This window comes from Physeter macrocephalus, chromosome 6 (assembly GCF_002837175.3).
Source record: "Physeter macrocephalus isolate SW-GA chromosome 6, ASM283717v5, whole genome shotgun sequence".
NCBI classification, from domain to species: Eukaryota; Metazoa; Chordata; class Mammalia; order Artiodactyla; family Physeteridae; genus Physeter; species Physeter macrocephalus.
This window is the reverse complement of record NC_041219.1, coordinates 88,273,918-88,288,910: the sequence shown is the minus strand read 5'-3', so window position 1 is coordinate 88,288,910 and position 14,993 is coordinate 88,273,918. Positions and strand designations below refer to the sequence as shown.

Below are 14,993 nucleotides of genomic sequence, written 5' to 3'. Positions count from 1 at the left end.
GTGAGAGGCCCGCGTACCGAAAAAAAAAAAAAAAAAAAAAAAAAAGAATATCTCCTAAGTATTTTCTGCTGCAGGACAGAGTATCCTGTCAATAATTTACAGAACATTTTAATTTGTTCTCTTAACGTCTGTCATTATAATTTATTCATATTATTTAAAATCTTATGAATACTGCTAAGGTCTGCGTGTACATTATATGTATTTAAACTCTGTGTTGATAGATTATTTGTTTTTGCTTCTTTCACATAACATTTCATAGTACATTTCTGTATATTAGTACTTCCTATACTTGTAATTTTTTTATAGCTATGGTAGGTTTTCTTCTGTTTGGGCCATTTGGGTTTAGATTTTCCTCATACATAGTGTAGCCATAAACATCTTTGTATCAACTTCTTGACTTTTCTTTTACTTACTTCCTTGGAGTATGTCCCCAAAGTAGAATTTCCAGGGCAGGAAGCATGTTCAGTTTAATGTCACTTATTATATGTTTCCAGAGTTCTTTCCAGAAAGAATTGGCTAAACTTACAGAGCTTTCAGCATTGTACCTGTTTCTCAATGTACCTGCCATCGTCGTTTTAACGACGTCGTTTTATTTGTTTTTTGCTGTTTTTGTTTGTCATTTTTATTTCAATTTCACTTATTACTAATCAGTCTACAAAATATACATATAAATGTGATTATTTACTCTGATTCTTATTTCCACTTATTAAATATACTCTGAGAGAATAAATATATCCTCACCCACCCACAGAGACAAACATGTGCCAACAGTTAATCAAAACTTGCTATCGTCCATAAACATCAATTGCATTTCTATATACTAACAACAAACATATGGAAACTGAAATTAAAGACATACGACCATTTACAATCACTCTGAAGAAATGAAATGATTAGGTATAAGCTTAACAAAACATGTACAGAATCTGTATGCTGAAAAAATACAAATTGCTAATGAAAGAAATCAAAGAAGACCTAAATAAATGTAGAGACTATTGTGTTCATGGACTGTAAGACTCAATAAAGATGTCAATTCTCCCCAAACTCATCTGTGGGTTTACTGTAATTCCTATCAAAATCCCAGCAATGTTTTTTTGTAGACAGAAACAAGCTTATTCTAAAATTTATATAAAGGCAGAAGTTCTAGAATGGCTAAAACTACCTCTTTTAAGAAAAAGTATTAAGTAGGGCTTCCCTGGTGGTGCAGTGGTTAAGAATCCGCCTGCCAATGCAGGGGACACAGGTTCGAGCCCTGGTCCAGGAAGATCCCACATGCCGTGGAGCAACTAAGTCCGTGCACCACAACTACTGAGACTGCGCTCTGGAGCCCGCGAGCCACAACTACTGAGACGGCATGCCACGACTACTGAAGCCCAGGCGCCTAGAGCCCGTGCTCCACAACAAGAGAAGCCACCGCAATGAGAAGCCTGCACACTGCAACGAAGAGTAGCCCCCACTCATCACAACTAGAGAAAGTCCGCACACAGCAACGAAGACCCAACGCAGCCAAAAATAAATAAATTTTAATAAATTTTAAAATAAAGGAGGCAGTTGATCTCAAGGATGGATACCTTTAATAAAATTTTTTAAAAAGTATTAAGTGGAAGGAATCACTCCTACCAGATACGAAGGCTTAATATATAGATAGAGTAATCAAGACAGTGTGGTATTGATGAAGGGATAGATGCATAAATCAATAGGATAGAAGAGAGATCCCCCAAAATAGAGCCACACTTTTATTATGCAAAAGTTTCCTTTATTCTTATGTCAAAATATAGCATTTTTGTCCTTGTCACTTTTTTTAAGTCTACCTTACCGCCTTTTAGATGTTATAAATATGCTGTTCTATTTTCTTCTAGATTTTGTTGATATTTTTATTTTCATATTTAATTCTAACCCATCCAGAATTTTTTTGTAGGGTCTGGTGTAAGATGCAAATCCAAGTTAGTTCAAATAGTTTTTCCCTTATCTGTTATTTGGTTATCTTGATTTGTCATGGGTTAAGTTCTCACAGTGTTTCAAATCGCTTTCTAGAATTTTTCCTATTCAGTTGATTCCTATTCAGTTTTCTGTTTTAGAGTCAATTACACAGAATCTTGGTTGTCCCAGCGGTATATTCACCCCTTGACATATGTAGTGAATACAGAAAATTTTGTATGGGCTTCTGGAATTTTCTAGAATCACAGTTCTTCCCAGAGTCACATACTTCTCATGCAAATATTCAGACCTTTTTACCTCCCATTAAAATTTAATATCTCATTTTCACAGAAGAGTAAAGTTTCTTTCACTTTACTAGATTTACTCCTTATTTAATAACAAGTAGAGAGGAATAAAGCCAAACACCCAAAAGCTATGAATGCTGAGATTTTGGTTGGTTCACTCACTGGTTAAGTGACTTGCCCCAAATAAAAGGCTTGCAGCCTATAAATTTGAAGCCATGCCTCAGGAAAATTAGAAATTACTAGACAAGTTACTATAGTATACAATTCAGGTTTTTCTGGGAAGAGTCAAAACTGCAAATATTGAATCCATGAGTAAAGTATCCTTTGGTATCTTGCCTGCTTATCTTCAAGGTACTGATCCCTTGCACAGTCTTTTATTCAATTCTCTAAGCTCTTGGGAATTTTAGACTGCTATTTATATAAGCCCTACTTTTTTAATTTACAGGGATAGCAGGCTTTACGACTGTGGGGTCCTATGGTCTTTACAAGTTAAAATACAGAAGAGATCAGAAAATGGCCATTCATCTTATTGACATGAGAGTTGCTGCCCAAGGATTTGTTGTTAAGAGCTGTGACTCTAGTTAACCTGCTTAATTTGTATCTTGTGTTCAGCTGTCTTTGAGAGTATTTTGATTTATTCATCCATTCATATTAGAGAGTATTTTTATTTATTCATTCATATTCATCCATGAATATTGGGTCAATATGATGCAATGGAGGAGGAAGGGTAAGAAAGACAGTGATCTTCACTTGGTTGAGGCTGCTGCCCAGTTATAGGCTTAATCTCTTGGTATTTTAAGCACTGAAAAAAAAAACTCAGTAGGCAAAAGGTACAGACTTCTAGTTATAAAATAAATGAGTCATGGGGATGTAATGCACAGCATGGTGACTATAGTCAATAATACTGTATTGCATATTTGAAAGTTGCTACGAGGGTAGATCTTAAAAGTTCTCATCACAAGAAAAAATTCTGTAACTATATATGGTAATAGATGTTAACTAGGCTTATTGTGATCATTTCACAATACATACAAATATAGAATCATTATGTTGTACAACATAAATTCAAATTGTATGTGAATTATACTTCAATCTAAAAAAAGAAAATCCCAGTGGAGAACTAGGTTATAGTTTCTGTTATACTCTATAGTGAAAGGAGCAGTGAATAGTTTATACCCTGTATAACTCAGCTATTCCAAGCTTGAGCAATAGGTAATTTTTTATGAGTCTATAAATTAAGCAATATTTAGACAGTCAAATCCAAAGAATGGGTGTAAAATTATCTGGTTGATTCAGGTTATATCAACAGCTAAATCATTTAGTTCTAACAAGGAGTCTACTTTGGGACCTAAATTACCTAAAATTTTTGTCTACATTAATGAGAACAAGTCACAATGTTCTTAGCTCCCCTTCATGCTGTGCAAAGTAGAATCAGCCTGAGTAGATCTAGGATTATGGGATGATGGGTGTGGGGCTTGCCTATAGGGAGTTATATGGTAATTATCTTTTTACTATGAGCTGTGATATGTGAGTCTTGAACAAAATACAAGAAACTTTACTATGAAGTAACAGGCCTCATTTTCATCATTCAGAAAACACTTATGAGCATGAGCTATGTGCAAGGCACTGTGCTGGTCTAGAGATACAGCAGTGAAACTAACTCTCTACCCTCAACTAGTTTAATCTCCTTAAGGAGAGAGATCAAGAGCAGGAGAAGACAATATAAAGTCAGAGGTACTACAATAAGATTAACACAGGTTGCTAATGGAAGCACAAGCACAAAGGAGAGGCATTTAACTAGGGCTGAGAGTCCAGGGAGGCTTCTCTAAGGATGCAAACCATGTGATGAGCCAAAAATGTAGAGGAATTAACTAAGCAGAGAAGGAGGTCAGGATTCTAGGCAGAGGAAAAAAACAAAGGCACAGAAGCATGGCATGTTAGTGGAACTCGACACAGTTTGGTATGGTAGGTGAATCAATCAGTGTTTGATGAGACTGCAGAACTAGGAGTAGTAACATATAGTAAGAGATTTATTTTAGGTATTTGGACTTATGTAATTGTGAGGCTCTTGCTTATGTTATCAGGATCTGGGACCTGAAGCGGGTAGAGCAAGCAGTTAGAAAAGGTAGATGAAAAGTGAGAGAAGAAAAATCTGGAACCTGCAAGGATGAGCTGAAACACACAGGATGGTCTGGAATCCTTATGGATTTCTCACCATCTCTAAACCTCCAAATTTGATGATGGAGTGACATAGAAAAAGCTGATGCCCCTCATCCTGGAGCTAAACATGGACCTGGCCAAGGAGTCAGAGAAGGTGAAAGAGGAAATTCAGCAGGAGCCATGGTAGCTGCACTCCTGATTGCTGCCCCATGCCAACCAGGTGGGCCAGCAGATAAGCAAAAATATGCTGCAACAGTGCCTTCCCAGGTAAAAAGAATTTGGCTGCTGCTTTACTTCTCCCTTCTAAATCTCATGCAAAATGTCTCTTGTGCAATTTTTCAGGGAATGAAAGGAAAGGAATTCTGGAAAATCTAGTTATAGTTTAGCTAAGTTGATACATTACAAATCCGTCACTGTCTATCCCTTGTCAACCTGGTATCCATATACACCTCTTTTAATACACTTACCTTCAAATAAAGACAATGACAAAATCAACCATCCCTTGTATAACCAAAAACATGCTAACTCTCTCCCCAAAGAGGATACAAAATCCCTTTGTCCATCTTTGGGTGATGCTGATTCATCTTTGAGCTGAGTCATATTCCCTTTTGATATCCTGTGACTTAAATCCTGAGATATAAAGTTAACTACTATTAACACTGCTTCTATTAGATGGTAGGTAAATGGAAATGGCAAATAGAAAAAAAACTGGTGACTGTATACACAAGTGTATTCATATCAAAATAAGGAAGAAATATTCATAACTATCACAGTCTTTGTTTCTGCAACTGGTCGGATGATCATGGCTCATATTATAACTATGTTTTTCCACTGGCCATTTCACCCACCCTTTGCCTTCCGAAAGCACCTTGGCTATTCATGGTTATTTGACTGGGGTGTTGACCCAAACATTCTTAAATGATCTGGGTCATTAATGATCCTTCTTGTACTGGGTGTAATTTCCACCTTCTTTAATCACATGACATGGGACTACTAAGAAATGCCCCAGAAGGTATACATTCCAGACACACTCCTCCTTACCATACCAATATAGTAGCAATTTACCCTTGATAGATCAGATCAATGTAATGGACTAATGTGATGCCCTGTGGAATAGAGAGATGATCAAGGTCCTGCAGACTAGATTGTGGCATAGGGCTGGAAAGTTCACACAGCCGTGAGACTGAACACTGAAAGTATACTGCTGGCCCTGCCAGATGAAAGCAAACTGCTTCTGATGGTCTTTACTAAAAGGTATACAGAAAAAAGCAATCAATCGGATTAATAGCTGCAAAACAAATAGCAAAAATTGTGTTGATTTGCTATAGCAATGAAACCACACCTGTACAGAAGCTGCAATTAGACTGATCACCCGATTAAGTTTATAGAAATCCATTATCATTCTCCAAGATCCATCTGTCTTCTGGCCAAAGAGGCAAAATGAATGGAGATACGGTAGGAATCACCACCCTGGCATCTTTAACATCCTTGATTATGACACTAGTCTCTACAATCCCTCTGGGAATGCAGTATTGCTTTGGTAATAGAAGCATTTAGAATGGCTTACACTGCACTTCCCTGATGGCGCCGTGTTAAGAATCGCCTGCCAATGCAGGGGACACGGGTTTGAGCCCTGGTCCGGGAAGATCTCACATGCTGCAGAGCAACTGAGCCCATGTGCCACAACTACTGAGCCCACGTACCACAACTACTGAGCCCACGTGCCACAACTACTGAAGCCCACGCGCCTAGAGCCTGTGCTCGGCAACAAGAGAAGCCACCGCTATGAGAAGCCCACTCACTGCAACTAGAGAAAAGCCCGCACACAGCAATGAAAACTCAACGCAGCCAAAAATAAGTTAATTAATTAATTAATTAATTAATTAAAAGAAAAACCAACAGTGGCTTACACTTGGCTTTCCCTACCATAATAGCCCTTACTCCACAGGTCAGGGAACCAATGTGAGGATTCTGATAGTTGCTGAGTATGTCTATTCCAATTACACATTCCATAACTGGGGAAATAACATAAGGTAGATTCAGGGACCCACCAGACCAACTGTAAAATAGACCCACAGCAAAACTCCACTGACCTGACCATAAACTCCTAGTTCAACTGGTAGACCACACTAATTCTCCAGGCATTAGTATCAATTCAAAATCAATATTTAACTATGTCCCACAAATGTGATTATTTCCCCTTCCTCTTGCACAGGCACCCTGCTGAATAGTCATAGGTGCCTTTGGGGAAGACTAGAAGGAGGATTTATAGTATTTGCTTTTTTGGCTGTGAAACAGGGTCTTTCCTTAAGGAGATATGACCTCTCATTTATTCCAGGGACTTTGGGTCTATGAATTGACTCAAATTTGGGAATTGGTTGAGGGGCCATGGCTCTCTATTGTGATGATTCAAGTCAAACTTTTGTTCGCCAGACCTAGAGCTTTTCTGCTTACATGCTGCTCACCACTTTCAACTCTAGGTACAACGTAATCAATTAGCCAATGCCAAAGATCTTTGTGGCTTAGACTATTTTGATCGCTGCTTAGGCTTTGCTGCCCATTACAGTAATCATGCTTTCCTTGTCTTTGTCAATTAAAAGCTGCCACTTGACCCCTGCCACCCCACAATCCCATCATCCCTACTGAATTCAGGGAGCCCAGAAATTTCTACTGTCATTTCTGGCTTATAGGAAATCATTACCATAGATCCCTTCAAGGAGGCCAGGGCTCCGTTCACAAATATACTTCTCACAGCTCTGCAGAAGGAAGGAGATATATTTAGGGGGTGAGTGAGCAGGATAAATCCAGTCTAACATTCCAATCTCCCTAAGCCTTTGGATACCTTCCTTTGTGGCAAAGTTTCTCAATCTCAGAACTATTGACATTTTGGACTGGATTATTCTTTGTTGTGGAGGACTGTCCTGTGCATTACAGAATGTTCAGCAGCATCCCTGGCTTCTACCCACTAGATGCCAATGGTACCCACCTGTGCTGCGACAGCCAAACACGTCTCCAGACATTGCCAGATTTCCCTGGGGAACAAAATTGCCCCAGTAAAGAAGAATCACTGCTGTACCATGGAAGTATACTAAGGAAGTTCTGGTATTTCAACTTCATTTAGTGGAGACTACTTTTTGGTCCAAGTTTCAGTCATTCTCAGACAGACAGAAGGACTGTTTCTACTGGCAAAGGAGTCTCAGTAAGATATAGGGGCTCAAGGACCCAGTTTCACTGAAATCTGCTTATATGTCCCCATCCCAATTTTCAGAGTCCCACGCCTTCCAAAGCAGTGCTCTCAACTTTTTTTCTTTTTTAATATTTATTTATTTGGCTGCGCCAGGTCTTAGTTGTAGCACGGGGGATCTTCGTTGCAACATACAGGGTCTTTTTTAGTTGCAGCATGCAGGGTCTTTTTTAGTTGCGGCATGCAGGCTCTAGTTCCCTGACAAGGGATCGAACCCCTGCCCCCTGCTTTAGGAGTATGGAGTCTTAACCACTGGACCAGCAGGGAAGTCCCCAATGCCCTAAACTTTAATATAAGAGGTGTTATGAGGTTGGGAATTTAATTTGTGTTGTGATTAGTCACTCATAGGATTAGCCCCTGTGTACATTTTTCAAAAATACCAGTCTCAAGGCTACAGGAGTTAAGAGTTTCTTTTTAGAAAGTCATAAAGCTTTCAGGTCCCTCACAAGACCTTGAGCTAGGAATTTAAAGCCATGAGCCCATGATATAGTTTTCCCAAGTTCTCCAGCACACTTAAAAGTTACTAACCTTATTATACTCCTTATTTCCACTAAATGTTCTATGGCAATAAATACTTGATCACCCAAAGCCTTGCTTTCTATAGGCACCTGATTAAGGGTATCTGCAAGGTGATAATTTTTTTAATGTTTTGCTACCACATGCTATGGACTGCTAGCATACTCTTTGCCACTGGAGGGAAAAAAAAAAAAAAAGCCCATCAATACCTTTAAATCTAATCAGATCAGAGAACCAACTCCAGATAACCCAGAACCAATTCAGAGAACCAATGCTCAGGGTTATGTTCCTCTGGAAGCTTCCAATACCAAATGCTGGATCCGTCAGTTCAATCAGAGAAGGAAAACTACTAGTAGTGATATATAAAAAGGGATTTATAGAGATATGACCTTAAGCAATTTTGGGAGCTGGCTAAACAGTCCATGTTAGGTTGTTGGTTATATTTCTAATGCTGGCACCTGAAGTTAACAAGGCAGCAATTGGGAAAGAAAAATAAACTAGAATCTGCAAGGGTGAGCTGGAACCCACAAAGACAAATGGAAACTTGAGTCAGAGTCTTGCTGACTCCAACCTTGATCATGGCATGACCTTTACGAAAAGCTGGCACCCTCTATCATGGAGCTAATCCACACCTGGCCCAGGAGCCAGAAAAGCTAATGGAGGAGACCCAGAAGGAGCTGAAGGATTTGTGGGCCTGACTGCTGCCCATCAACAGCAAGGTGAGCCAGCAGATAAACAACAACATACACAAGCTGTAATAGCACCTGGTGCTCTGCACCAAGCCTTCCAAGTGCAAAAAGAATTTGGCAGCTCCTGTTTCAACTTTGACCTTCAAATCTCAAGTAAAATGTCTCTCATGGCCAAGCTAACCTGAAACTATGCAGGGAAGGGAATTGTGGAAAACACAGTAACAGCTTAGTTAAATTAATATAAAACAAATCCCCCAATAGATTTATATGGTTGCTAGTTGAGGAGTAAAAAGATGAAGTGAGCCAGTGAAGGGTTTAAACAGGGGAGTAACAGAACAGCATCTAAAAGATGCCTGCTGGGAGACTTCCCTGGCGGTCCAGTGGTTAAGACTCCACGCCTCCAATCCAGGGGGCGTGGGTTCGATCCCTGGTTGGGGAACTAAGGTCCCACATGCCACTCAGCCACAAAAAAAAAAAAAAAAAAAAAAAAAGAAAGAAAGAAAGGTGCCTGCTGTACAGAAAGATCAGAAACAGGCAATATGAAACTGTTTGTTTAGGGATACTAAACAGACTGTCACACTATAAAGGCAAGGAAAACTATTATCATAAAATTCAGAACAGTGATTACCTATGAAAAAGGGAGGGGAATATGATCAGAAAGGGAAACCTGGAGGCATCCAGGATGCCTGTAATATTCTACTTCTTGACCCATAATTACAGGTGTTGATTCTACAACTATCTGTTAATCTGGTCATTTAAGTTTTATGAACTATTTTCCATGCATATTTATATCACCATGAAGAAAGTGTTAAGAGGAAAAAGAAAATGATTAAAGATGATTTGCAAAGGAGGGGAGAAAAAAGGCAGAAGCCAATTAGACGATGAATTGGATATGAATTAAGGCAGTGGCAATGGCAACAGAGAGGAGATGGATTCTAGAAATACTGAGGACTCAGCAACTAAGTGATTGGGAAAAGGAAGGAAGGAAGAATCAAGGATGACTCCTAGGTTTCTGGTCTGGGCAACTAGATGAAAGGTTTGCCTTTCACACATAAAAAGAATGAAGAAGAAAGAACAGGTTTGGTGAGAGGATGAGTACACATTGGATAAAACAATAATAACATATAATGAGTGCTTATGATGTGTAAGTCACTCTGCTTTATATATCATTATCTCATTTAATCTTAATAAATACCTACTTTGACACCACCTGGTGTATTGCAGTACAACTCAATACTGATGTTAACCACGTGGAGCTCACATCAGATGCCCCAGGTTTAAGGACATGGTTCCCAAAGACACCGCCCTTCTTTCAGACACTGCCAGTGGGGTTTCCCAGACCACCTGCACTTCTGACCAACTGGCTACAAATTCAAGGTTTCCCAAGACTCCCTCAGGTTTGATATTTCACTAGAAGAACTTATAGTACTTAGAGAAGCACTGTACTCACAATTACAATTTCATTATAAAGTATACAAATCAGGACCAAATAGACACATAGGGTAAGGTCTGGGAGGGTCCCAAACTCAAAATCTCGCCCTGTGGAATTGGTGCATGTCACCCTCCCAGCACATCCATGTGTTTACCAACCAAGAAACTCCACTGAGCTTCAGTGTCCAGAGTTTTTACTGGGGCTTCATTATGTAGGCATGATTGACTGAATCATTGGCCACATGACTGAACTCAATCTCCAGTCCTACTCGCCTCCCTACAAATCTAATCACATGGCTGGTCTTCTGGCATGACTAGCCACATCCTGAAGCTACCTAGGAGCCCACCATGAGTCACCTAATTAGCATAAATTCAGGTATGACTCAAGGGGCTCATGACCAGACAAAGTCTTTATTAAACAACAATACTCAATGAGGTAGGTACTGTTATTATCCTGTTTTACAGATAAGGAAACTGAGGCTTAGAGAGGAAAGGTTATCTGTTCACAGTAACATGGGCAATCTATTCCAGAGCCTGAACTCTTAATTTTATATTATACTGACTAAGACGCCTATGGAAGATGTCTCTAAATTACAGTACTCATACCCTAGTTGATGTATAAGGAGGTCCATGGGGACTTGGGAAGAAAATATTTTTATCTTAAAAACAAAAAAGCGGACTTCCCTGGCAGTCCAGTGGTTAAGACTCCATACTGCCAATGCAGGGGGCATGGGTTCGATCCCTGGTCGAGGAACTAAGATCCCACATGCATGCCGCACCACGTAGCCAAAAAAAACCAAAAACAAAAAAGCTTTACCAGTATACAGACTGACCATAGTACATTTATATGGTTTATAAATAAATGTGCATTTTGGGGCTTCCCTGGTGGCGCAGTGGTTGAGAGTCTGCCTGCCGATGCAGGGGACACGGGTTCGTGCCCCGGTCCGGGAGGATCCCACATGCCGCGGAGCGGCTGGGCCCGTGAGCCATGGCCTCTGAGCCTGCGCGTCTGGAGCCTGTGCTCCGCAATGGGAGAGGCCACAGCAGTGAGAGGCCCGCGTACCGCAAAAAAAAAAAAAAAAAATGTGCATTTTGAGGGGCATGTTCAACATATTTACTTATATACAATTTTAAAGTTGTATATAATTTTATACAATTATATAATTTTTTGTGTGTGTGTGGTATGCGGGCCTCCCTCCGCTGCGGCCTCTCCCGTTGCGGAGCACAGGCTCCGGACGCGCAGGCCCAGCGGCCATGGCTCACGGGCCCAGCCGCTCCGCGGCATGTGGGATCCTCCCAGACCGGGGCGCGAACCCGGTTCCCCTGCATCGGCAGGCGGACGCGCAACCACTGCGCCAACAGGGAAGCCCCCAATTATATAATTTTGTATACAATTTTAAAGTAGAGACCACCTAACTATGGGATATGGAAATGTCACATATAATATAATCTATACATGGGTCTCACATTCAGAAGAGAGATCTAACTTGCTTACCAGTGAAACAACAGGTGTGAATGAGGTGAGCAAAGGGTTGGGATCAGAACTCCAGGGAACACCAACATTTAAGAGGTAGGCAAGAGGTTAATAATTATTTGTGCAGATATCTAATTTGCTATCTAACTGAGATAAGAACTAACTTACCCTTTAGGCTCTGTGCACTTTTTGTATGTATTAACAGGAGGTGTCAGAAATAAAGCTGAAAGAAAATGAAGTAAAGGTTTAGTTCAGACAATCTACTAGATAGCCGATGCCTTGACAATTGATATGGATGGGGAGAGTGGTGACTTGTAGTTTAAATCTGTGACTCCCTAACTGGCTTTGTTTGGTTTTTATAAGTTTATTTATTTATTTTTGGCTGCCTTGGGTCTTCGTTGCTGTGTGCGGGCTTTCTCTAGTTGCGGCGAGCAGGGGCTGCTCTTTGTTGTGACACGTGGCCTCTCATTGCAGTGGCTTCTCATTGCGAAGCACGGGCTCTAGGTGCACGGGCTTCAGTAGTTGTGGCACGCAGGCTCAGTAGTTGTGTCGCGCAGGCTCAGTAGTTGTGGCCCATGAGCCCAGTTGCTCCACGGCATGTGGGATCTTCCCAGACCAGGGCTCGAACCCGTGTCCCCTGCATTGGCAGGCAGACTCTCAACCACTGCGCCACGAGGGAAGCCCCTGCCTATTGTTTTTATCTAAAGATCTAGCCAAATCTTCCCACTTTCCTTTCTCACCAATATTTTAAAATTCAAACTTTAGGGTGGCATTGTAATGTCAAAAATTCAGATTTATACTGATCCTAAAGGGCTCTTAGATTTGGTTTTTGGTTTTTGAGTTTTTTTTCCTGGAGTCACTCATATGATCCAAGGCAAAAATTAATAAGATAGAGGGCGTTTATTTGTTTTTTAATTGTAGGTTAGTTTTAGAAAATACAAGTGAAGAAATTCAGTGTTTGTTTCCCATGGATACTCTATTGATATACATCTTTTTGTTTCTAGGTGTTCTCTATTCTGTGTATAAGGATTACATTAGACCTCGATCCTTTAATGTGTCCAAAAAATGAACCTTCAGACAAGAAAAACAAGAAGCCTTCTGAAAACTTTATTATGAAGAATTTTTAATATGTAGCAAATTATACTGCAGAAGTTTCAGCCGGAATTCTCATAGACTTCAGCTGTTTAAGAAGTTGATTTCCAAATCAACAATCATAGTCAGCTCAAAAATATCTTTCTTGATGTCTTTCAAAAGCTAGGCCATGATTTTCTGACTTTTAAAATTTTTATTTTCTAGTTAGTGGCAGAAAATAATCTATATTATGCCAAATCAATCTGAAAATTAGGAGTTATATAGTGGCTACAGAAAAATTTTCTCTATCCATATTAAATACGATGCTCTATTCATAGCTTGATTCTCCACAAACAGGGCAAGGTAATTAAGGCTTTCATAACCTCCTTTTTAGAATGGGCAAAAATTACATCAGAGGAGAATGGCCATGTTGTTATTTAAATCTGGTTCACCACTGTGCACCTCACCCTTATATAAAAACTTGACTATTTTAGCACAAATGTAAAGGTCTTAACATTTAAATATTTGTGTATTCATTTTTATACTTCTTGAAAGTATTTCTAGGAGTACAAAGGTAAATTGCTAAAAAAAATCCCTTTTCCCTCAGATGGCAGTATGGAGGGAAAAAAGGATTTAGTCCAGAAGTGCTACTGCTAATCTGGTATGACACTGTAGAAAACACAAGAAATAAAGAATATATTAAATGTTAAGTATACCTGTGGCATCAAACTCCTCTGTAATTGCCCTAGGGTTCTAAAAACTAAGCTAGGGCTTCCCTGGTGGTGCAGTGGTTTAGAGTCTGCCTGCCGATGCAGGGGACACGGGTTCGTGCCCCGGTCTGGGAAGATCCCACATGCCGCGGAGCGGCTAGGCCATGGCCTCTGGGCCTGCGCGTCTGGAAGCCTGCGCTCCGCAACGGAAAGGCCACAGCAGTGAGAGGGCCCCGTACCCCAAAAAAAAAAAAAAAAAAAACGAAGCTAGACCTTGTTGAAGTCATAACTGCCGTGGCTCAGATTTATTCCCTGACTCCAGGCCTGGGAAAGAAAACAAAACAAAACAAAAAAGTACCACTGAGATAAAATCAAGAATACACTGTAATATGATCTGTGGTACTGATTTCCTCTTCCTTGATGTTGCCTGTAGTGGAGGAATACTCTGACAGGAAGGTGAAGTCTAGTGTTTGGGAAGGGAAAGACACAGGAATATCTGAAAATATATCTGCATTCTAGACATTACCCACTGTTCTGTGTATTATATACACTTTTCTCTACTGGCACAGGGTAATTATTTTAAAAGTTGCCATCTGTATCTATCATGAGGCTCTTCTAGTGCCCCCAACAAGTACACGTTTCAGTCATCACTGTCCTCCTTAGAAAATAGGCAAGGAGGGACTTCCCTGGTGGCGCAGTGGTTAAGAATCCAACTGCCATTGCAGGGAACACGGGTTCGAGCCCTGGTCCGGGAAGATCCCACATGCTGCGGAGCAACTAAGCCCGTGTGCCACAACTACTGAACCTGTGAGCCACAACTACTGAAGCCCACGCGCCTAGAGCCCGTGCTCCGCAACAAGAGAAAACACCGCAATGTGAAGCCCACGCACTGCAACGAAGAGTAGCCACCGCTCGCTGCAGCTAGAGAAAGCCCGCGTGCAGCAACAAAGACCCAGTGCAGCCAAAAATAAATTAATTAATTTAAAAAAAAGAAAATAGGCAAGGAAAGAATCCAACTACTTTATTCTACTAGAGTAAATATTCCAGCAGTTGGCTCTAATATGTTCCACGAAAGTCAGAAAAATTTAAGATGGCTGGCATAGAAATGTCATCCTTCATGTTGATAACGCAATGAAAAGATACTTCTAATCAGGCTACCAGAAAGATCCCACTCTCTCAGTATATGCTCAGCAGTAAAAACAGATTAACTGAAGTGTTTAATCAGAAATAGGCTTTTCTCACAAAACCCAAGAGATTCCAGAATTTTGTCATAATCTTACTCTGAAAGTACTAAAGTAATATATTTATTGCTTGAAAAAAGCAATTAAAAATATTTATTAAGAGTATTATGGGGCTTCCCTGGTGGCGCAGTGGTTGAGAATCTGCCTGCTAATGCAGGGGACACGGGTTCGAGCCCTGGTTTGGGAGGATCCCACATGCCACGGAGCAACTGGGCCCGTAAGCCACAACTACTGA

The 14,993-nt window shown here is 40.4% G+C and overlaps 2 protein-coding genes across 3 annotated transcripts in view; one reads left to right on the top strand and one right to left on the bottom strand.

The window, feature by feature from the left end:
* HIGD1C (HIG1 hypoxia inducible domain family member 1C) overlaps positions 1-13,652 on the top strand; it is a 16,586-nt gene extending 2,934 nt beyond the window's left edge. The window contains exons 2-4 of one of the 2 annotated variants that reach the window (XM_024122895.3): positions 2,668-2,793; positions 6,721-6,729; positions 12,741-13,652. In XM_024122895.3, the coding sequence (XP_023978663.1) occupies positions 2,668-2,793; positions 6,721-6,729; positions 12,741-12,805 (200 nt within the window). In that variant the 3' untranslated portion in view covers positions 12,806-13,652. The remainder of the gene's footprint in view (positions 1-2,667; positions 2,794-6,720; positions 6,730-12,740) is intronic. The other variant, XR_008617704.1, reaches the window with a different exon arrangement.
* Positions 1-14,993, bottom strand: part of SLC11A2 (solute carrier family 11 member 2) — a 54,124-nt gene that overhangs the window by 4,220 nt on the left and 34,911 nt on the right. The window lies entirely within an intron of this gene.